The 24,730-nt window shown below is 40.1% G+C and overlaps 1 protein-coding gene across 1 annotated transcript in view; it reads right to left on the reverse strand.

Moving 5' to 3' along the window:
• The window catches only part of ACSS1 (acyl-CoA synthetase short-chain family member 1), a 193,018-nt gene that overhangs the window by 147,558 nt on the left and 20,730 nt on the right, over positions 1–24,730 (reverse strand). The window contains exon 2 of the mRNA XM_006902470.1: positions 22,148–22,244. Within this exon, the coding sequence (XP_006902532.1) occupies positions 22,148–22,244 (97 nt within the window). The remainder of the gene's footprint in view (positions 1–22,147; positions 22,245–24,730) is intronic.

Raw genomic sequence — 24,730 nt, forward strand, 5'->3', positions numbered from 1 at the left:
TTCCTACATTCATGGTTCTCACATTCCATGTCCCAATCACCAGTGTCTGCTTACAACTGTTCCTCTTCCTTTGTATTTCCATACTTGAAAACTCAACCTCCTTTGCCATTTCATTATCTAAATGTGTTCTGTTGTACATAAAAACATCTCTTGGCTTAATGTAAAATTCTAAAATGTTTTTTGGATTAAAGCCAAACTATACAATCTCTCAAAAAAATTAAAGGCAATGTTTATGTATGGGGAAAACATATGTACTGTGATCTAAACCCACAACATATTATGAAAATAACACATAAGAATAGTCTCAAAACACATTCTATATAAAATTGACAGGAAAAGAAATCATGCACAAATGTTGTGAAAAACATACAAGCACTGTAACACTAAAAGTGATCATTTCACACTGGTTAAAGTGATGTGTTTAAACATTTAATACTCTAACATAATAATGTTTGTGACATATATGTATATTTATATATGTTATGTACAGTTGGGTTTATTGCACATTAGTTATACACTACTTAGAAGGCTATGAAACTGATAAATTATTTTCATGTACGTTGTTTTATTTTCAAGAATGGATTATGAATATTAAATGTGTGATATCTGAAAAAAAAGAAATAATCAATGTCATTCATCACATTAACAAAGCAAAGAACAAGAACCACATGATCCTATTCCTATCAATTGATACAGAAAAGGCCTTTGACAAAATCCAACACCCTTTCATGATTAAAGCACTAAACAAAATGGGATTAGAGGAGAAGTTCTTCAATGTATTAATTATATAGGCAAGCCTGAGAACCAACATTTTTCTCAATGGAGAGAGATTAAAGGCATCCCCTTTGACAAGAGAAACTAGGCAAGGATGCCCACTATCACCTCTCCTATTCAATATTGAATTGGCAGTCTTGGTAATAGCAATAAGGCAAGAGAAGGGAAAAAAAAGAGGTATCCAAACTGGCAAAGAGGAAGTAAATTTATCGCTATATGCAGATGATATGATAGTACATTTACAAAACCCTAAAACTGAGCAAGAAAACTACTGGAAATAGATGACCAATTCAGCAAAGTGGCAGGATACAAGATCAACATAAAAAAAAAAAATCAATTGGATTTTTTAATTGGAGCTACTCAAATAAAATCATAAAACATTAATACAAGAAACAAAAAGAGACCTGGAGAAATGGAACAATATTCCTAGCTCAAGACTCAATATTGTGAAAATGGCAATACTACCAAAAGCAATTCATACGTTCAATGCAATCTTAATACAAATACCAATTCCATTCCTCAACAAGATGCAAAAGGCAATCTCCAATTTTGTTTTGAACCTTAAGAGACCCCGAATAGGCAGAGCACTCCTTAGAAAGATAAACAACATAGGCGATATCTTACTCCATAATTTCAAATCCTATCACACTGCCATGGGGTCAAGACAATGTGATATTAATACAATGACAGACACATAGATCATTCGAATACATTAAGAATCCAGAAATCAGCCCATCTACCTATGGTCAACTGATTTTTTATAAGAAGATGTAATCAGTTAATGACAGCCTTTTTAACAAATGGTGTTGGAAAATAATCTGCAGAAAATGCAAGCAAGATCCACACTTCACTCCATACACAAAAAACAACTCAAAGTGGATCATGGACCTAGGACTAAAACCAAGGACTATGAACATCATTAAAGAAAAGCTTAGAAGAATGCTACAAGTCCTAATCCACAACACAGTCTTCTAAGCATCCTGAAAAATCTACATTAGGAGATGATAAAACAGATGAATGGGACCTTCTAAGAATCAAATTCCTATGCACATCCAAAAACTTCTCCAAAAGGGTAAAAAGAGAAGCGACAGTCTGGGAAAAAATATTTGGTAATGACTGACAAGGGACTTATATCTACAATTTATAAAATACTCAAATATCACAACAAGGTAAAGGTAAATAACCCAATTGAAAAAAGCGTGCAGGATATGAACATACACTGCATCAAAGAAGACATTCAGATGGCGAACAAAGACATGAAGAAGTGTTCAAAATCCCTAGCTCTAAGAGAGATACAAGTCGAAACAACTATGAGATATCATCTCACCCCAGAAAGAATAGCTAAATTTAACAGAAGAGCAAACATCAAATTCTGGCAAGATTGTGGATAAATTGGAACCCTTATTCACTGTTGAGTGAATATTGTGGAGTGTAAAATGGTGCAACAACTATGGAAGGCAATATGGCGTTTTCTGAAAAAGTTGGAAATAGAAATACCATTTGACCCAGCAATTCCACTACTGGAAATATACCCTAAAGAAACCATACATGTATATGGCAGTTTTGTTCACAATAACAAAGTGTTGGAAACAACGCAAGTGCCCATCAACAAATAAATGGATAGAGAAGCTCTGGTATATTAACACAATGGTATACTATGCTGCACTGGAAAACAAGGAAATTATGAAATATTATACAAAATGGATGATCCTGGAGGACATTATGCTGAGCGAAATAACTCAGTCACAAAAGGACAAATAATGTATAGTGCCACTGTTGTAAAATGGGACTGACATCGGGGTTGAGGGAAGACTGAAAAAGAGGAGATAAATAATGTATACGGCATTGAAACAGATGAGGAAGAGAAATGTTTAAAAGGGATACATGATTGGGTATTACTGTCATGACAGGAGCCCAGAATGAAGACTTCATAGTGGAGTGGATTGGAGGGAGGGATTGTATAACAATGAAAGAATTTTTCTTTTACTTTTCAAAGAGAAGTGCAAATTGGGGGGTGTGGAGAGGGGTGGGCAGGGAAAAAAGTGCAACAATGAATGAATGGAAATCCAAAGTCTCTGTAAACTTTCATTAAAATGAGGAAAAAAATATCAGCAGAAGTCTGGAACTTATGAACTTAGTAAAGTTATACCTTGAATTACTACAAGTTTTGAGTACTACTATTTCAATAGTATAGGAGGAGGAGGAGAAAGAGAAAAAGAGAAGTAGGAAACAAACAGGAGGAGAAACTCAGTGTGGCTATGAAAATCCTGATGATCTCCCACCACCTCCCCCTCCAAAACCTTTGTCCCCAAAGGGGGGGGGGTACTTTATCCCTTTTTAAAACCATTTCAGACCCTTCACTCAGATTATGAAGAGTCATCTTCTGAATCTGAGCATGAGACAGATTACCATGCTTTGGGGGATGATGATGATGAACTTCCTGATTTGGGCCCAGGTCCTGAAATATACATTACAACCTGCCAGTTATTGCCATGGAATTCTAGATGCTGGAGTTCAAAGGGATTGGGAAGCTTTTAAATATCCTGTTTATATTTGGCTTGGTTAACAGAAAAATGTACAAATAAATCACATTCCCTTTCCTTTTAAACTGTTAAAAGAATGAAAAATTGCTGTTTCTATGTATTGAATTTAATCTTATGGAATCATTTGTAGTTTAGTGGAAAAGGAAAAACTGTTGACCCAAACAGTGCTCTCCTTAGGAGACAATTTACAATATAAAATATTGTTTAAAAAAGTTTTGAAACTCAAAGCAGAAGCCCACATGTACCTTTGCTGTGTTTTAGTGTGTATTGTTTTTTTAAAAAAAAACAGCTCAAGAAAGTGTTTTTAGTTTGTTATTGTTGTTTCTTTCTTTGTTTTTGTTTTTTGGTGTTGTGTTTTTTGCTTTTTTTTTTTATAAGAATTTTTCACATAGCCCTGATTTTCAGGCTGAGTGCAGGGCAGAGGAAACTTTCAAGTTTATATTTCTCCTTTTCATCTTAAGTTTAATACGTTAATAGTTTTAGGCTCATAGACTTTGACAATTTCAGTAAGATAAGAGAAGAAAAAGATACAGGAATGAAACTAAGAGAAAATTCTTCAATTAGAAGATGAAGAACACAAGAAATAAGTTCATGCCCAAAAGGCATAGTAATAAAGACAAATACCTCAACAAATTAAAAGCTGGTAGGAGAACAAACAGGTTCTTCCTGTTGTTCTTATGTGCCATAGAGTTGCCTGTGACTCGTAGCAACCCTATGTACAACACCCTTAACCCTGCTCTATCCCGAGCTAATCTTATTGTCTCCAACAGACCTACCCCCATTATTCTAGTCACTGAATCAATCCATCTCATCGAGGGTCTTCCTGTCATGCACTGTCCCTCCACCCTCCCAAGAATGATGCTCCTCTCCAACGACTGTTCCTGCTTTGCAACATGTCCAAAGTATGTCAGATGAAGTTTCAGAATCCTTTTCTCCAAGGATCACTCTGGTCTCACCCTCTCTAGGAAGAATGTGTTTGTTCTCCTAGCAGTCCAGGGCATATTCAACATTCTTCTGCAGCACCACAGCTCAAAGGCATCAATTCTCCTCCTATCATCCCTAGTCTTTGCCCAGCTTTCTAATGCATAGCAAGTAATTGCAAAGATCATGGCCTGTATCAGGTGCACCTTAGTCTTCAAACTGACATTGTTGCTCTTCAGTACTTTGGAGAGGTCTGTGACAGCACACATTCCCAATGCAATTAGTCTTTTAATTTCCTGGCTGCTGGTACCAACAGTGTTGATTGTGGAGCCAAGCAAGCAAAAGCTGTTAACAATCTCGATCTCTTCACCATCTATCCAGATGCTGCCAAATGGCCTAGTGGTGAGAATCTTTGTTTTCTTGATGTTAAACTTCAATCAGTATTTAAGGCTGCAGTCCCTGACCTTTCTGCAGCAAGTGCTTCAGGTCCTCCTCAGTCTCAGCAAGCAGGGTTGTGTCATCTGCATAATGCATATTGTTGATAAGTCTACCTCCAATCTTTATGCTACATTTCTCTCATAGAACCCAGCCTCCTGGATAATATGTTCCACATATAGATTTAAAAGGTATGGAGATAGGATACATCCCTGGCTTACACCCTTTCCAATTTTGAACCATGCAGTATTTCCTTGCTCTGTTCTGAAGACTGCCTCCTGTTCCAAGTATAGGTTTCACATAAGCATAATCAAGTGTTCTGGGATTCCCATTCTTTACTTAGTAAGAGTCAGCCATAGTTTGTTGTAGTCCACACAGTCAAATGCCATTGCATAGTCAATGAAACACAGATAGACATTCTTCTGAAATTCTTTGCTTTCAGTCAAGATCCTTCTGACATTAGCTATAATAATCCCTAGTGCCACGGCTTCTTCTAAATCCAGCCTGCACTTCAGGCAGTTTTCTGTTGATGTGCTGTTCCAGTTGTTTCTGGATAATCTTCAGCAGAATCTTGCTTGCATGAGGTATCAATTATATTGTTCGATAATTTCAATTCTGTCAGTTCACCTTTCTTTGCAATGGGAAGAAATATAGATCTCTTCCAGTCAGTTGGCCAAGTGGTTGTCCTCCAGATTTCTTGGCACAACTTGGTGAGCACATCCAGGGCAGTGTATGTTTGTTGAAATATGTCAATTGGTATGCCATCAATTTCTGGGGCTTTGTTTTTTGCCAATTCTTTCAGAGTAGCTTGGACTCCTTCCTTAATCACTACAGGCTCTTTCTTGCTGATATGTTGTTTCATGAAATTCTTCTGTATCTACTAGTTCCTTTTGGTATAATGACTCTGTTGCTTTCATAGTTAAAAATGCCATTTATAGATCCATCTGGACATACAATGTTGTGAGTGACAGGATAATATCCATATGCATACAAGGAAGTCCAGTGAATACCATCATCATTCAAATATATACAACAATAACAACCAGAACCTAAGAGTAGGAAATAGAAGATTTCTACCAACGTTTGCAGTCAGAGATTGATCAAACATGCAATCAAGATGTATTAACAATAATGGGTGACTGAAATGTAAAAGTTGGGAACAGAAAAGAAGGATCAGTAGTTGAAAAACATGGACTTGGTAACAGAAATGAAGCTGGAGATAGAATTATAGAATTTTGCGCAATCAACGACATATTAATTGCATATATGTTTTATAAGAAACATAAATGCAGGCTATACACATGAATTTACCTGATGGTATGCATAGGAATCAGATTGATTACATCTGTGGAAACAATCGCTGGAGAAGCTCAATATCAGCTCTGATAGGCCAGGTACTGATTATCGAACAGATCTCCAACTACTCACATACAAGTTCAAGCTGAAGAGGAGGAAAATTAATTCAAATCCACGGGAACCATAATTTGACCTTAAGTCTATCCCGCCTGAATTTCAAAACCATCTCAGGAAAAGGCATTGTAAAGACAGAAGAGGAAGAAAAGACCAAGATGGATGTCAGAAGAAACTCTCAGTATTGCACTAGAGAGCTGGGAAGCCAAAGCAAAGATACTAAGGAGCTGAACAGAAAATTTCAAAGGAAATACAAAGTAAAGTATTACAATAAATGTGCAAAGAGCTGGAGTAAAAAAATCAAAGGGACCAAGCTTGCTCAGCATTTCTTAAACTGAAGGAACTGAAGAACAAATTCAAGCCTCAAGCTGCAATACTTAAGAATGTTCCAGAAAGAATATTAAATGAGCCAGGAAGTATTAAAACAAGATTGAAAGTGCATACAGAGTCATTATACTAAAAGATTCTTCCTAGAGCAGGTAAATTCAGGCTGCTCCTTGGAGGCAAAGATTCTAAAGCTTTGTCTGACATACTTTGGGCATGTTGCAAGAAGAAACCAGTCCTTGGAGAGGGTTATCATGCTTGGAAGGTTGAGGAAGACCCTTGATGAGATGGATTGACTTAAGTGATTGGGGTATTGTTGGTAGGTGCAGCAGAGATAATGACGTTGGCTCAGGATAGAGCTGAGTTTGGAGCTGTTGTACATGGGGTTGCTATGAGTCACAAGTGACTCAACAGCACATATCAACAACAACAACAGCTGAAAATTTTTTAAAGAATAATATTTCTGGGGAGGGGTCAGTGTCAGGGGGATTGTATACCAACAAGGAAGTTTATCTTTTGCTTTTCAAAGAGAGGAGCGAACTGGGGGGAAGGGGGTAAAGATAAAAGTGTAACAATGAATGAATGAAAACCCAAAATCTCTGTAAATTTTCATTAAAATTAATAAAATATTTTTTTAAAAAGAATAACATTTCTAGTTAAAAAAAATTTTTAACAGTCTGTGGTTGACAGTCATAAAGCTGGCTAGCCTGTTTACCTTGAGTAGTCCAGAATGCCAAAGATAAACGCAGGAACCAGTCTTTAACAGCTGCATAGGTAATGTGACCTAAGAGTTTGGGATCAGATAAGAAAATGGAACTTCCCAAAGTAGACGTAAGAAACAAAGATTATGAAAAGATGTGTCAGAGAAATCAAGTAGTGTTAATCAACTATCTGTGAAATCCAAAAAGTTGGACTTTCTGAAGTGCCAGGAAACAAAGTGGCTTTTCCTAGGCATGAGTGTTCACTATGGTGGAGGGATGGTCCAAGAATGGGGACAAGGTGGGCAAAGGCCCACAGAAGAGGAGAGCCATTGAGACATCAAGGCTCAATATCAAGCCGTCCTGTGAATCTTTTGTTTTCCAGAATGATCATAAAACAACCTTCAAAACCAGCTAACACATTGCTAAATTGCTTATATAGCCAGTTAATAGCTCCCTAAATTGCAACACTATAATTAAGTTTGGTATCTTTTAACTGCAACAGAGTATACGGCATCAGATACCTCACATATAGGCATTAGCAGTTTTAAGGAAAAAGTTGTAAAGAAAAACTTTAAAAGCTTTTTTCAAGATCGCTAGAGAGGGATTGTTGTTAAGTGCTGTCAAGTTGTAGATGACTCCTAGCGACCGTATGAACAAAAGACCTGAACACTATAACTTCCAGTTTTTTCTCCATGTTCATAGTTTCCCGAGGCAAGCCATTTTGGAAGCCTATGCCACTCCTGTTTCCAAGCTTGTTTTACTCGGGATTCTCCACCAAACATTGTCCACCATGGGGAACCATTATCACATTTGACACATCAGTGTCACAGTGTTTAGCCTCACAGCAACCAAAGTTACCTCTGTACAGCAAATGGGCAGACCAGTGCTATACCACTTAGAAGATTGTTTAACCAAAAAACAATTAAAACCAGGAACAAGGGCTGCAGTTCTGAGAGACCAAATGGGTTTTTAAATAGGAGGCCAAATCATATCATCTCACACCCATTAGTGACTCAACATTCCACCCTAATCCTCACCAGTACCAGCAAACAAGCTCCTGTAGAATCTAGCTCCTGCAGACTACTTCCAAACTGGGTTCCAGCCACATACTACTGAGCAAATGGATTTTTATATAGGAGGCTGAATCACATCATTTCACACCCATTAGCGAATCAACATTCCACCCTAATCCTCACCAGTACCAGCAAAAAAACCTCTGTATTGCTGGAGGACAAACACCTGGCCAACTGGAAGAGATCCATATTTTTTCATATTCCAAAAATGTGTGAAAGGTGACACAATGTGTGAAAGGAGATACAACGTAGTGCAGAAATTATTGAACAATATCATTAATATCACATGCAAGCAAGATTCTGCTGACAATTATCCAAAAACGACTGGAACAGCACATCAACCGAGAAATGCCTTAAGTGCAGGCTGGATTTAGAAGAGGCCTTAATACTATAGCTAACGTTAGATGAATCTTGGCTAAAAGCAGAGAGTACCAGAGGAATGTCTATCTGTGTTTCAATGACTAAACAAAGGCATTTGACTGTGTGAATCACAGCAACTAACTCTGAGTGGCTAACTCTGAGAAGAATGAGAATCCCAGAACACTTGATTGTGCTTATGTGAAACCTATACTTGGATCAGGAGGCAGTTGTTAGAACAAAGCAAGAAAACACTGCATGGTTCAAAATTGGGATAGGTATATGCCAGAGAGGTATCCTAGTTCCACACTTTTTCAATCTATATGCAGATCATCTGGGAGGTGGGTTCTATGAGGAGAAATGTGGCATCAGGATTGGAGGAAGATTCATCAATAGGCTGTGACACAACCTTGTTTACTGAGACTGAGAAGGATCTGCAGCAGGTAGAAGGTCAAGGTCTGCAGCCTTAAATATGTATTAAAGCTCAACATCAAGAAAATAAAGATTCTCATCACTGGGCCGATTGGCAGCAGCATCATGATAGATAATGAAGAGATTGTAAACAGTTTCCACTTGCTTGGCTCCAAAATCAATACTCTTGGTACCAGCAGCCAGGAAATCAAAAGGCAAATTGTATTGGGAAATTCTGTCATTAGAGAAATACTGAAAAACATCGATGTCAGTCTTGAGGGTCGTCTGCTCCAGGTCATAGTCTTTGCAATTACTTGCTATTTGTCAGAACCCTGGACAATGAATAGGGACGCTAGAAGGAGAATTAATGTCTTTGACCTGTGGTGCTGGAGAAAGGGAACAAACAGGTTCAACCTTGAGAGGGTGAAACTCCTTGGAAGCAAGGATTCTAAAACTTCATCTGACATACTTTTGCAAGGAGGATCCAGTCCTTGGAGAGGGACATAATGCTTAGGAGGGTGAAGGGACGGCACAAGAGATGAAGACCCTCAATGAGATTGATTGACTCAGTGACTTGGGTAATGGTGGTAGGTGTGTGAGAAAAAAAAAGGTTGGCTCGGGATAGAGCAGGGTTCAGGGTTGTTGTACATAGGGTTGCTGTGAGTCTCAAGTGACTCAATGGCACATAACAACAACACTGTTCATTTGACATAGAAAGATCTAAAAGAGTTTTGCTGTGTTTTTTTCTTTTCATTTTATTTTTACTGTTCTTCTGATGAGAAGCACAGAATTATTAGTATTGCAAGACCAAGGGCTGATAATACGTATAGTATTAAACCACATGTAGCAGATAGAGCTCAGGTAGTCCCCAAGATAAACTTACTTGGAGAATATCAGTTAGTGGGAAGAACTAGAGACGAGAGATGAGTGAGCAGTTAAAGATTATTTGCAGGCTTATCTCATACAAGAAATGAGAATTATTTGGGTAAGGCCTCTAAACCATTCTAAGTTAGCAAGAATAAAACAGAAAAGAGAGAACCCCATTGTGGAGATATTTAGACTAAGTTTTCCTACTATTGACTTCCTTACAGCAGTGATAGCTCAAATATATAGACCATTAGAGTAGAATACTTTATATGAGTAGTAAATATTTGTGGGTTTATCTGACTATGGCTAAAAAAGTAATTATAGATTGACATTTTCATGTTCAGCAATTAATTGAACAAGATCCATCCAAAGCCATTTATTTCAAACTTTAATAGACTGGCAAATTTTATTTAGTGACTATATTGATAATCATTATCCCAAACATAAATGATGATCTTTTTTACTTTATTGTATTTTGTGTGTGTACCGTCAAATCAGGTCTGACTGGTACAGGAGGAGATTGCCCCTCCTTCTATAGCAGAGCATCTGGTGGATCTGAACTTTGTGCCTCTGGGATTGCAGTGCAGTTTCTTGCCACTAGGCCACCAGAGCTCCCTAAATGATATTTTTTTAAAGCCACTTTATAGTATATAGATATAATATATAAGGTTATTCATAAAGCAATGCTGTTACTTATTTTTTAATTTAAAATCTATCTGTATGGAAGCAATCTTTGGGGACAATTTCCTAATTAATCATGGCAAACATATGTTACTCATATTTCACTTTTTACAAACTTTCTTTAGTACATATAACTGTAGATACTTATTATGGATTTATAGAGGCTACAGCATTGGCTGGAGGAAGCTCTATGTATGTTAAGAAAAGGGGAAAGATCTGATGTGAAAAACAATGTTTATGAACTTTGTAAGTAAACCAGTATAATTTTTTTCTTAAAAGACACATTTTTACATGCTTTTGAAGTAATGGGTATTCTAAAAAGTATAAAAACTTATAATGAACCAGTGTATGTATCTAAAAATTTGTATGTTTGGCTCCATAGTCAACACTCTTGGCACTAGTAGCCAGGAAATTAAAAGACGTATTGCGATGGGAAAGTCTGCTGTTAGGGACCTTTCCAAAGTTCTGAAGAGCAATGGTGTCTCTCTGGAGACTTAAGTGCATCTGATAAAGGCCATGGTCTTTGCTATCACTTTTTATGCATCAGAGATTTGGACAATGACTAGGGAGAATAGAAGGAAAATTCATGCCTTTAAGCTGTGGTGCTGGAGAAGAGTGTTGAGGGTACCATGGACTGCTAGGAAAACAAACAGATTCATCCTGGAGAGGGTTAAACTGGGCTGCTCCTTGGAGGCAAGGATCCTGAGGCTCTGTCTAACATACTTTGGACATGTTGTAAGGAGGGACCAGACCTTGGAGAGGAACATCATGCTTGGGAGAGTGGAGGGACAGCACAGGAGAGGAAGGTCCTCTATGAGGTGGATTGATTCAGTGACTGGGGTAATCGGGATGGGTGTGTTGGAGACAGTGCGATTGGCACAGGGCAGAGCAGAGTTTAGGGCTATTGTACATAGGATTGCTATAAGTCGCAAGCGACTCGATGGCACATAACAACAACAACATGTGTCATATTCGACCTGACAGTACTTAACAACAACAAAGTCTTTTCCCAGCCTCTAGCATAGTTTCTATATTTATCCAACATATAATTTTATAAAAATTTATTCAAAATCAACAATGAATGAATGAAAACAAAAATATATCTGTAAATGTTCATTAAAATTAAAAAAATATATTCAAAATCACAAATGTTGTTGTTGTTGCTGTTGTGTGCCATCAAGTTGTCTGTAACTTACAGGGACCATATGTACAATAGCTCTGAACCCTGCCATAACCTGAGCCAGTCTCATTGTCTCCAACATACCTACCTCCATTACTTCAGTCACTGTGTCAATTCCAGCTCATCTGGGGTCTTTCTCTCCCACACTGTTTTATATAAACTTTAAATCTCATCCCTTCCTTATAAAACAGAGTCTAATTCTTTTAGGTGAAGATCCTGCCTCTTCAGCACTTGATCTAAGTCTTTCCATTATCAACTCCAGGTACTCTTGTACACACCAAACCCCTTGCTGTTCCCTGTGTTTTGTTTATTCCCCATCTCTTGGCTTTTATACATGTTGTTGTTGTTGTTGTTGTTATGTGTCGTCTAGTCGCTTGCGACTCATAGTGACCCTATGTACAACAGCCCTAAACTCTGCTTTGTCTTGTGCCAATTGCACCATTTCAGATACACCCATCATGATTATCCCAGTCATTGAATCAATCTACTTCATAGAGGGCCTTCCCCTCCTGCGCTGTCCCTCCACCCTACCAAGCATGATGTCCTTCTCCAGGGACTGGTCCCTCCTTCTACCATGTCCAAAGTATGTTAGACAGAGCCTCAGAATCCCTGCCTCCAAGGTGCCTCCTGGTTTGACCCTTTCCAGGATGAATCTATTTGTTTTCCTAGCAGTCCATGGTATCCTCAATACTCTTCTCCAGCACCACAACTTAAAGGCATCAATTCTCCTTCTATCCTCGTTAGTCATTGTCCAACTCTCTGATGCATAACAAGTGATAGCAAAGACCATGGCCTGTATCAGATGCACCTTAGTCTCCAGAGAGACACCATTGCTCTTCAGAATTTGGAGAGGTCCTAATAGCAGACTTACCCATCACAATATGTCTTTTAATTTCCTGGCTACTGGTGCCGAGAATGTTGACTGTGGAGCCAAGCAGCTTTCCTTAATCAGGAAGGCCTATCTTCCCCTTTTTCTTTATGGGGAAATCTTACATCTCCAGGTGCCCCTTCTCCATAAGGAATTCCTGAATTCTGTATTCCAAAACCCCTTACCGCTGCTTACCTAGGCCTGACATCCTTTGTAGTCACATGCTCTTAAACGCAAGAGCATTGTTCTGTTCTACCTTGTATTACTATTTCGTAGCACTATGTTAAAAAAAAGTAACAGGGAGCTCTGGTGGTCTAGTGCCAAGAAGCTGCACTGCAATCCCAGAGGTATGCAGTTCAAATCCACCAGATGCTCTGCTGAAGAAGGAGGAGCAATTTCCTCCTGTACCTGTCAGATTCAATTTGGTGGTACATACACACAAAAATAATAAAACTTTAAAAAAAAATTTTAAATGTCACAAAGATGAAGAGTACAGTGCATCTAACACAAGCCATGGTGTTTCCAATAGCTTCACATGCATGTGAAAGCTGAACAATGAATAAGGAAGAACAAAGAAGAAATGATGTCATACTTAGAACCAGGAGAGAAGAAAATAGATTAATTGGGACTTTATAAATAAAATCCCTATCAAAAATTTTCTCCAACAGGATAAGAAGAAAACCCGCTGGGACAAAAACACTTGGCTATGACTGATAAGGTACTCACATCTGAAATTTATAGAATACTTTTGCACCTCAACAAGAAAAAAGTAAACAACCCAATCACAATATGGGCATACGATATGAATAGACACTTCACCAAAGAAGACATTCAGGCAATATGTTTGTTTTGCAAACAACAAATGAAGAAATGTTCAAAATCCCTAGCTTTTTTTTTTTAAAAATAAATTTTTATTTTATACTGGTTTTCTTACAAAGTTTGTATATATTATTTTTAACACTATCTTCATTCACATAGTGTTTCATACAATCACTCCTATTCATTGTAGTTTATAAAATTAGTCAACATAGAAATCTGTCCATCATTGCCCTCCCTTTCCAGATACCCACTGGATTTTCCCCATATCATTTATCTACCCCTTCCTCTAGCCATCAAATTTTGTGATTCTATGATTTACTCATACCTGATGGTATGTATAGGAATCAGATCCATTACATATGTGGACAGAATCACTGAAATAGCTTAATATCCTTAATATCAGCTGTGAAAACTAGGCCACATTCTGATTGTGGAACAGACCACCAACTACTTATATGCAAGTTCAAGCTGAAGCTAAAGAAAATGAAATACAATCCACAGGAACCAAAATTTGACCTTGAGTCCAACCCACTTGAATTTCAAAACCATCACAGGAACAGGTTTGAGGTGTAGAACACTAATGAGTGAAGACCAAATGAGTTGTGGGAGGATGTCAAGAATATCAATTATGAAGAATGTAAAATGTCATTACAAAGATAGAAGAGGAAGAAAAGACCAAGATGGATGCAGATGAGACTCAAAATATTGCACTACAGCACCAAGAAGTCAAAGCAAAGGTAAGAAATAAATTAATGAGCTGTACAGATTTTAAAGGGCAGTGCAGGGAGACAAAGTATTATAATGAAATGTGCATAGGGCTGTAGTCAGAAAATCAAAAGGGCTGAACTTGCTTAGCATTTCTTAAGCTGAAGGAACTGAAGAACAAATTCAAGCTTCAAGCTGCAATACTTAAGGATATTTTGGGCAGAATATTAAATGATCCAAGAAGCATTAAAAGAAGATGCAAGGAGCATACAGAGTCAAGTCACCGTACCAAAAGGAATTGGCTGACACAGAAAAATTTCATAAAGCAACATATGAGCAAGAACATGTTATGATGAAGGAATTTCAAGCTACTCTGAAAGAACTGGCAAAAAAACAAGGCCCCAGGAATCGACGGCACAACAATTGACATATTTCAACGAAAAGACACTGTCCTGGCTGTGCTCAACAAGATATGCCAAGAAATCTGGAAAACAACCTCCTGGCCAACTAACCAGAAGAGATCCATATCTGTTCTCATTCAAAAGAAGGGTAACCTGACAGAGTGAAAATTATCAACTATATTATTAATGTCACATGAAAGCAAGATTCTGCTGAAAATGATCCCAAAACGACTAGAACAGCACATCAACAGAGAACTGCCAGATGCGCAACCTGGGTTTAGTAGAGGCCATCCATTATAGCTAAGGTTAGATGGATCTTGGCTAAAAGCAGAGAGTACTAGAGGAATGTCTGTGCTTCATTGACTATGCAAAGGCATTTGACTGTGTGGATCACAACAAACTGTGGCTTGAGAGGAATGGGAATCCCAGAACACTTGAGTATGCTTATGTGAAACCTATACTTGAACCTGGAGGTAGTCATCAAAACAGAGCAAGGATGGCTCAAAATTGGGAAGAGGGTATGCCAGGGATGTGTCTTATCTCCATACCTTTTCAATCTATATGCAGAACAGATCATCCGGGAGGCTGGGCTCTGTGAGGAGAAATGTGGCATCAGGATTGTAAGAAGACTCATCAACAACCTGTGTTATGCAGATGACACAACATTGCTTGCTGAAACTGAGGAGGAACTGAAGCTCTTGCTGCAGAGGGCCAAGGACTGCAGCCTTAAATATAGATTGAAGGTCAACATCAAGAAAACAAAGATTCTCACCACTGGGCTGATTGCAGCATCATGAAATAGAGTGAAGAGATTGAGACTGTTAACAGCTTCAGCCTGCTTGGCTCCACAATCAACACTCTTGGTACCAGCATCCAGGAAATAAAAAAAAAATATTACATTAGGAAATTCTGCTGTCAGGGACCTCTCCAGAGTACTGAAGAGCAACGATGTTGGTCTGCAGACTAAGATGCACCTGATCCAGGCCATGGTCTTCACAATTACTTGCTACATGTCAGAAAGCTGGAAGGAGAATTGATGTCTTTGAGCTGTGATACTAGAGAAGTGTACTGAATCAGGTTTGTCCTAGAGAGGGTGAAACCAGGGATCCTTGGAGGTATGGATTCTGAGCTTTGTTTGACATAGTTTGGCCATGTTGCAAGGAAGGACCAGTCCTTGGAGAGGGACATCATGTTTGGGAGGTTGGAGGGACAGCACAAGAGAGGAAGACCTTCAATGAGATGGATTGATTTAGTGACTGGGGTAATGTGGGTAGGTGTGTCAGAGACAATAAAATTGGCACAGGATAGAGCAGATTTCAGAGCTGTTGTACATAGAGTTGCTATGAGTTCCAAGTGACTCGAGGGCACATAACAACAACAACAAAAACAACACGATTTACTCCCTGACCAGCCTTACCCCTCTACTCCTACTCTCCTGCTCACTTCAATACTCATACTATCATCCTTCTGTTTCTACAATAATGGTCCTATACATCATTTGTCCTTATGGGTCTGAGTTAGTTCACTTAGCATAACCTTCTCCAGTTCCTCCCAAGCTATAAATCCCTAGATATTAGAAAGATTTAAATCAAAATTACTATGAGTTATCATCTTACCTCAGCAACAATAGCTAGCAAAGTTTGACAGAGCAAAACCCAACAAATGCTGGTGAGGTTTTTTGAAAAATTGGAACTCTTATTCACTGCTAATGGCAGTGGAAAATGGTGCAGCCACCATGGAAGGCCATTTGGGGCCTACTCAGAAAGTTGGAAATAGACATGCCATATGACCCAGCAATTCCACTACTGGGAATATACCCTAAGGAAACCAGAGCCACAACCCATGTTTATTGCTGCATTATTGACAATAGTATAGAGATGAAAGCAACTCAAATGCCCAATAACAAATGAATGGATAGGAAAAGTATGGTACATTCACACAATGGAATATTATGCAGCACTGAAAAACAACCAAATCATAAAGCATTGAACAAATGGGGAAGCCTGACGAACATTATGCTGAGTGAAATATCTCATTCACAGAAGGACAACTACTGTTTTAAAATATGACAGGAGAAGGTGGGGTGGGCAGAGAATGGGAAAAGTGTGCACAGATAAAGAAGAGTCTAATAGAGCAGATAGGGAAAGAACTGTCTGAAAGGAATATATGACTGGGCATTATTCATATAACAACAATCTGGAATAAGGGGTGCATTGTTGGGTGGGCTAGGGAAGAGGGAGGGGAGAAAATATGCAACCAAAGAAAAAGGAAGAAATATATTATAAATATTTTTTTAAAAAACCAAGTTAAAAAGAATTGTTCCTTTAAGTGATGGTGTTGGAAGAGCTGTTGTTGTTAGGTGGCATCAAGTTGACTATGACTCAAAGCAACCCTATGAATGATACATACTGTGCTCTTGGCGAAGTGTAGTGGATATACCAAATAAAATAAATAAATCCTGCTTAAACTAAGTACGGCGTTAATGCTCCTTTTAAATGAGGATGGTGAGACTTAATCTCATGTACTTTGCACATGTTACTTAGAGCAGTCATCCCTAGATGCCTACTTAGAAAACCCTAGTGCGCCAGTCTTGAAAACTGAGGGCAACTGTGACTTTGATGAAGATAATTTTAAAAAGCACCTGCCTAGTATCCTGTGCACAAGACTACAGGAAGAAAGAGAGACAGCCCAGATGCCCACTTATGCCTCCCCACAGCTTTGGGCACTCCATGATCTGGGTCAGTGTCACTGAAGGCCAAAGTACTGGCTGTCTTGGCAAGGGACAAGGCACCTCAGAGCAGAAGGCTGGTCATTAACTCATTCCTATATTCCTCTCAAGGTCAGCTCTGGGGACACTCTGGTGCCACTGAAGCAGTACCCAAAGAAGGAAATCTAAGGGGCAAGCACCTGTTGCCACTCACAGTCCTCTCTTTCTCACCTCCCTAAGTGGAAGATTTGTGAAAAGCAACTGTCAATGAGATCTTTGCAAGGCAAAGGACACATTGGAGGACTTCACCAGAGAAGTGGGAAGCAGATCCTTGCCAAGAGCACCATCTCTCACCACTGCTGTGACCAACATGCACAAACACCTGACCCTTGACCAAAGCTGAGTGCTGCTCTCTAGGGGTATCCAGGAGGGGTCACAAGAAAGATGTGCATCTGGTGGGGAGTAAAATCCTTCATAAGCCAAAAGGTCTTTATCAGTAAAAGACCTTGCTGTCTCAAGATGATAAGGCTCCATTTTTCTGCCTAGACCTCCAGAAGGAGGTACAAAACTAAAACAGGAACAATAAAGCTTGCCTCTTGTGCTAGAGGGCTCATCTTCATGTGGCCAGAGAAACCTGGGTTGTTATCAGGGCCCCAACTCTCCGTTGTCCTTCCTTCTCACTCCTTTCTTGCTCCAGGATCCTGCAAACCTCACTCCATGTCCATCACTCAGGACATTTCCCCTCAACAGCATGCCATTCCTGATATCCATGCCCTTTACCATGAATAGCCCCTGTTGAAGGGGCCTGTCACCAATACAGAAGTGCTGCCCTGAAGGAGGCAGTTCTAATGAACAAAAACTTTTGAGTGTTCTCCTCAGTTCATTTTCCACCATTGTTATCCCCACAGGACTGGCAGCCAGCCCTGTCCAGGTGGTTTTGCTCTACCTCCAAGATAGATAGCTATTCTAAAATATAAAATTCATAGAACTATAGTTTGCCCAAAATAATAACAGAGATAGGTCATGTATGAATAGATTCAAAGCACTTCCTACTGTCAATGTGTTCTACAATGCATACCCATGTTCATTTGGGTTCACAATAGCAAAGAATTGGAAACAACCGAAGTGTCCATCAACAAACGAATGGATAGAGAAGCTCTGATATATTCAGACAATGGTATACTATGCTGCAGTGAAAAGCAAAGAACTCATGAAATATTATTCAAAATGGACGACTCTGGAGGACATTATGCTGAGTGAAATATCCCAGTCACAAAGGAACAGATACTACATAGTGCCATTGTTAAAAAATGGGACTAATATCGGGGTTGAGGGGAGACTGAGTAAGAGGGGACAGATAATGTATACTGCATTGAAACAGATGAGGGAGAGAACTGTTTAAAAGTGATATATGATTAGGTATGATTATCATGACAGGAGTCCAGAATGAAGGTTGCATAGTGGAGCGCACTTGGGGGGTGATAGTATATAACAATGAAAGATATTTTTCTTTTACTTTTCAAAGAGAACAGCGAATGGGGGGGTACACAAGGAGAAAAATTCAATAATGAATGAATAGAAATCTAAAGTCTCTATAAATGTTCATTAAAATTAATTTAAAAAAAAACAAAAAATAGGTGCTCTAAAGTTAAAAGGAATGGTGGTACAGGGTTTCAAATCAGCTTGAAGCACAACTTGAGTGCTGTACTGGTTCCTGAGTGACAGCCACTCCAACGTGAGAGTTTAGGCCAGTGTGAGGTTGTGCAATCTGAGTCATTTCAGAGGTCAGGTCAGAGAAAGAATCTCCCCTCATCCTCCTTTGTAAGGGTGCCCTTTTCCTCTACCTTAATGTGGCCTCACCCAAAACATTGACTTTGTACCACTATCCACTTAGCAATCTGTTAATGATTCTCCCTTCAGATGCCTCATTATTCTAACAAAAGAGTTTGCTTCCTGAAGTAATTACTTTGGAGATGAAGAAAGGAGCAAGGTACAAGGGTCAGGAAAACAGAGACAGGAGGCTCACCTCATAACTGACATTCTTGTTCTTCCCACCAATTCTCTGAAAACACAAGTTTCCTGCCCTGGTATCAATGGTATATGGAATCTGAGATTCTCTGTTGTCCTTCCTTCAGTGGCCACAATACATCTAAAACAGGCTCTCTCCAGCTACAGGTCCATGCTGGCTTTTCATCTCATATCCAAGCCAGCACTTATAGTAGCCCAATGAGAAGCCATGACCCCATTTTATAGGTGAGGAAACTGAAAGCAGTTGAAGTTATACATGGATAAGCAGCACAGTGGTCCCTTTCACAAGCAAGGACACTTTGCCTGAAGCATGTCCACATGTCACTCTCTCTCTGCTTCCTTCACATGTGCCTTTCCTCTCTCCTCTGCCTCTTCAAAATCAATATGGGACTTTCCCCAACACCTTCTCCAACCACTATCTCCTTGAGACCTCATGCTCCCTACCACTTGACCTCACAGGACCTAACTACTTTCATGGCCTTAATCAGTGACCACATTGGAAAATACCCAGGGAAAGGAAAAAACCAGGAAGATCTCTTCCCATTGACCTGTGCCAGAGGTTTCATGGAACCTGAGAGCAGGCAGGTGGCAGTGGCTACTTTCACCTGCTCTGGGGCAAAGCCCTAGGCTGGGGTAATTCTGGGATGTTTACCTAGCCTCTCTATGACTAAGGTCACCCTGTAAGCATCAGGGAATTTTACTCTCTAGTCAATTGGACTTAGGGGAAGAACTTATTAACAGCAGGATCTGGGCCAGCCCCAGATTTCAGCTCCCCACGGCTAACAGAATGCCCAAAGATTGACACTTCCACCAGCATCCTAGCATCTGAAAATTACAGGGTCCAGGCTAAGAGTCTAGAGCTTAGCCTTACATCTGGTGAGGCATGTTACTTTCCTGGGGCTCTTAGGTGCCATCTGTTTGAGATGGATGGACAGGAAAGTAGCTTGTGTGAGTGGACTACACAGTAGTGGCTCAAGCATGGTAAGAATAGCGAGGATGGTTCAGGATGAGGGCAAGGTTCCAATTTGATATTTATAGGGTCGCTGTGAGTCCTACCTAGTCAACTCGATGACCTCTAACAACAGACAATGGCAGTTTAATGTCCTACAAGACAGAGACCAATGTCTAGGTAGCTTTCCTCTAAGATGAGATAAAATAACAAACATCAGAAACCTAAAATGCAACTTCACCCCCAATTTCTTTTTGAATATCACTGAGGTCAGAACTGACTCATAGTTGACCTTCCAGAAGGTTTTAGGAGGCTGTAAATCTCAAGGGAGTAGATTCCCCATCTTTCTCCCTCCGAGTTGCTGGAAAATTCACACTGCCAGAGAGGTGCCACCACTTACCAGCACAACTTTCTACAAACTGCACCACCAGAGCTCCTACATTGGCACAGACATGAAGAACTTGGAGTCCTCCCACATTACTGTTGTTGTTGTTAAGTGCCGTCGAGTCGTAGACAACTTATAGTGACCTTCTAAATGAAAGACCTGAACACTTGTATAACTTTCATTGTTTCTCCAAGTTCACAGAGTTTCCAGAGGCAAGGTATTTTGGAAGTGGATGCCACTCCTGCTTCCAAGCTTGTTTTAATCGGGGAGCTCCACCAAACACTGTCCACTATGGGTAACCATTATCACATTTGACACATCAGAATCACAGTGTTTAGCATCACAACAACCATGAGTTACTTCTATACAGCAAATGGACAGACCAGTGCTATGTATATCCACACAAAAAATGCATATAATTGAGAAGTTCAGAGGTCCTCATATTTCTTATAGATCTCAGGTTAAGAATTTCCAGTAGATTATCAAGGAGAAGGCAATGGTAATAGCCCAGAACTACCATCAGACTCACAGTGGGTATAAGCCTGAGACAGCAGGGGCTCAAGCAGGTCCTTGTACACAAGTTCTCATTATAGCAGCAATCACAACTGATGGACAAGCAGAATGAGGCACACTCTACAATGATGGAATATTACTCATCATGAAGAGGAAAGAAGTAATATATATTATTATATGGATGAACTTTGCAAATATTATGCTAAGTGAAATAAACCAAACACAAAAGGACAAAAAATGCATGATAGTACTTCTACAAAATATCTGGAATGGGCAAATGTCTAGAGACCAAATGCATTATGGTTAATAGTGGCTGGGGGGGAAGGAAACTGGTAATGACTGAAAAGTGGGTTGTTTGAACTCACCAGCCACACTGTAGGAGAAAGATGAGGCAGTCTGTTTCCACAAATATTGATAGCCTGGAAACCCTACAGGAAGTTCTATTTTGTCTTACATGGTTGCTATGGGTTTGAATCAGTCAAGGACCTGGGGGGAAGGGGGGTATTGGGAGGGGGAGGGCAGAAAGAGAGTGAGTGAGTGAGTGAGTGAGTGAGTGAGTGAGTGAGAGAGTGAGTGAGTGAGTGTGTGTGTGCCTGGGATGTGGAACAGTTTTCAGTGGAGCTTCCAGACTGACAGTCTAGAAAGAAAGGTCTGAATATTTACTTCCAAAAATCAGTTGATAAAAATCCCAGAAAGCATGGTGGTTTCATCTGCAGCTCATCACGGGTCTGGCACTGGACTTGGCAGTGTTTTGTTCTGCTTGGGCCAATGCGAAGGCAGCTAACAGAACAACAAAAACACAGCCCAACCTACTCTGAGTGTTACAAAGGTACTCAATGAAATAAAACTTTGTTGATGACTGGGTAAGAAAACCCCAAGCCACCTAGGGACAGCATAACTCTACTTTTTTTTATTTCTTTTTTTTTAGTTCTTTTATTTACTTAATAGAAAGAAACCTAGTAAAACATGGATGGGGATCCAAAGGAGCAAGGGATGAGAGCAGAAGGGTGAGGACAGGTGGTGATTAAATCACAAGGTTGCACAAATTGGTGTGTGAGAGAAGAGATATGGTGACAAGACACAACTCAGACATACCTGTATGTAATCCTTACTTCAGTACCAGGTTCATCTTGCTCCCAGATCAAAGCAACACTCTCTGGAGACTTCTGAACATGCTGGTCCAAGCAGTTGACTGCATGCGAAAAAAGAAGGTTTTATGGACATGACATGCATTGCTGTTAGCATAAAGTGTCTAGAGAATCGTTCTTGGTTCTCCACTAGGTGAGCTTGTCAGTGGTGAGATTTCTTACCTCCTTCCTTCACAGGCTTGTGGGAACAAAGACAATCACTACATAAAAATATCTCAAAAGGGCACTGTGATCTAGCAAATACAAAATAACAGACCATTCCAGCTACATTAGTATTAGGATCATTCAGGGAACTTCTTTAAGTACCAATGTCAAGACACTTCAGAGATTCTAATTCATCTGGCTCACAGTTGGATCTGGGCTTCATTGTTTTAAAAGCTCCTTGAATGTTTCTAATGTGCCAGCAATCTGGCACCACAGCCAGCCTGCTGGAAAGAAGACTTAATGCAAACAGAACACTCCTGTTTTTAGTACTGGGTATGGCCCAGGAACTCTCATGTGCCTGGAATTAACTTTGCCCCACAGAGTAGAGGTGCAATTCAGGACTAGATCCAAGTCCTTTCTTAGGTCTTAGCCAATAGCCCTACGAGCCAGCTTCTGCCAAGACAAATAATGCAAAAGCAAAAATACCATCCTGGTTTTCCAGAAGGCTCTTCTCCCCTCCTCTTCCTATTACTTAAGCTCAAATCACATGACCTGCCCATGAAAACAGGTTGATTTTTTCTTTTACTGTAAACCTGAGGATTAGTAGGATCATGTTTCTTATACTTCTGTTAACATCCTGTTCACTATTCACTTGATTTCAAAATGAGTTTAATTCTGGCTGGCAAAAATCAGGGTCCTTCCAACCCTCAAAGGCAGGCACTCAGTACTCAGCTCTTCATTAGAGGTCCCAGGCTTGCAGAGAAAATGGGTGTCCTCTGGCAACAGGGCTTCTCAGTAACACCATCCCCTACCAGTGTCCTGATCTCTTGACAACAAGTCCTGGAAACTCATCTCTATTCAGGCTTAAGCATTCCTCCACCACCCAACTTCTCTTTAGCAACCAGCCATTCAAGCTCTTCTCAATTTCCCCTGAGATGCAGCAGCTGATGACTTCCCAGAAAACTGACTCCATACACTCATTTCTTCCAGGAAAGGAGGTCTCTGCCTACAGCTGTACTCCACCTGCACTCTGCTTCCTTGAATTGAGGAGAAATCCACTCATCTGAGGCCTGTCAACACATCTTCAGTGTCCACCTTCCCATAAGCCCATTTCCCTGCCAGTGACTGCTGTTCACAGTCTCTGCTCAATTCTCAAGCTATCCCTGTCCTCCTGGTCTCTATTCCCCACCACATCCAACAACAGAGCATCACAGAGCTCACAGAGATGAGGAGGCGTGGGGAGGGAAGCAGAGATTGGTAAGAGAGGAAAAGCCTATAAAAGCTTGAATCTATAGGTCCACATCCTGGAGGTGTGAGGTAGCACGGAGCCAGCAAGGCCACAACTGGGGGAGTATGACAGACCCGGCAGCAGGGAGCTGCCTACTGGGCCTTTCAGCTGTTTGCTCCTATTGGTGGCTGGGCTCTGGATGCAGAGGGGTGGCCCTTGGTAAGGAAGGCATCAACCCCTCCAATTCCCACTTCTGCCTGAGTCTTTCTCAGACATTGATGGTATAGAACTTCCACTCCCTTCTGCCATCCCTCTATTTCACATGTGCTGGGTCATCCACGATAATTAGGCACATTTTTTTTTCTGTCCTGGCTTCTCTGGAACAAACAACACAATCAGAGAAGGTGGAGGTGGCCAATAGGATCCCAGCACATAGGAGCCTAGATTGAGTCTTCAATGGGGCATTCACAGGATGCTCTCTTACTAATCTGGCCCCTCCTTTCTTTATACTCCTGTCATAAATTGAACTATCCCTTTAAAATATGTATCAATGTCGCTAAGCCATGATTCCCTATACTGTGTGGTTATCCTCATTTTGTGATTTGGTATAACTATCCTCCATGTTGTGATACATGTTGTATATCTTAATCTCTATATTTTAATGAGGATGGTGTAGTGGGTAATGAGCAGTGCTGCAAATCCAAAGAGAGAAGGTTAAAATTCACCAGCAGCACTATGAAAGAACAATGGGCAATCTCTTTTTGTGTAATTTATAGCCTCTGAAAACCCACTGGAGGGTCGGCTTTCATCAGATTCACAGCAGTGAGTGAGTTAATGAGGGCACTCTGATGGCGTGCAGCCCATCATGAGTGTGCTGCTAACCCAAAGGCTGTGCTTCTCTTTTGGTGTGTGGCTCTTCTAGTTGTGACTTACACCTTCAGAAACCCAACAGAAGATTGCTCTGCATCAAAACCATCTCAAACACAGTGAGTGAATGAAATGTCAATAAGGCAGTATTAGAGTAGGCTCTACTTTACAAGAGTGGCTTAAGTCACACCCTCACTCACTGTGCTCACTCAAGTCACGCTAAGCATCTTACAGGAGAGAAAGACACTAGCAGACAGGAGAAAATTGACCAAAAAAGACGAGACAAGAGCC

This window comes from Elephantulus edwardii, unplaced genomic scaffold (assembly GCF_000299155.1).
Source record: "Elephantulus edwardii isolate Elephantulus edwardi_28Jun2011 unplaced genomic scaffold, EleEdw1.0 scaffold00417, whole genome shotgun sequence".
Classification (NCBI taxonomy): Eukaryota; Metazoa; Chordata; class Mammalia; order Macroscelidea; family Macroscelididae; genus Elephantulus; species Elephantulus edwardii.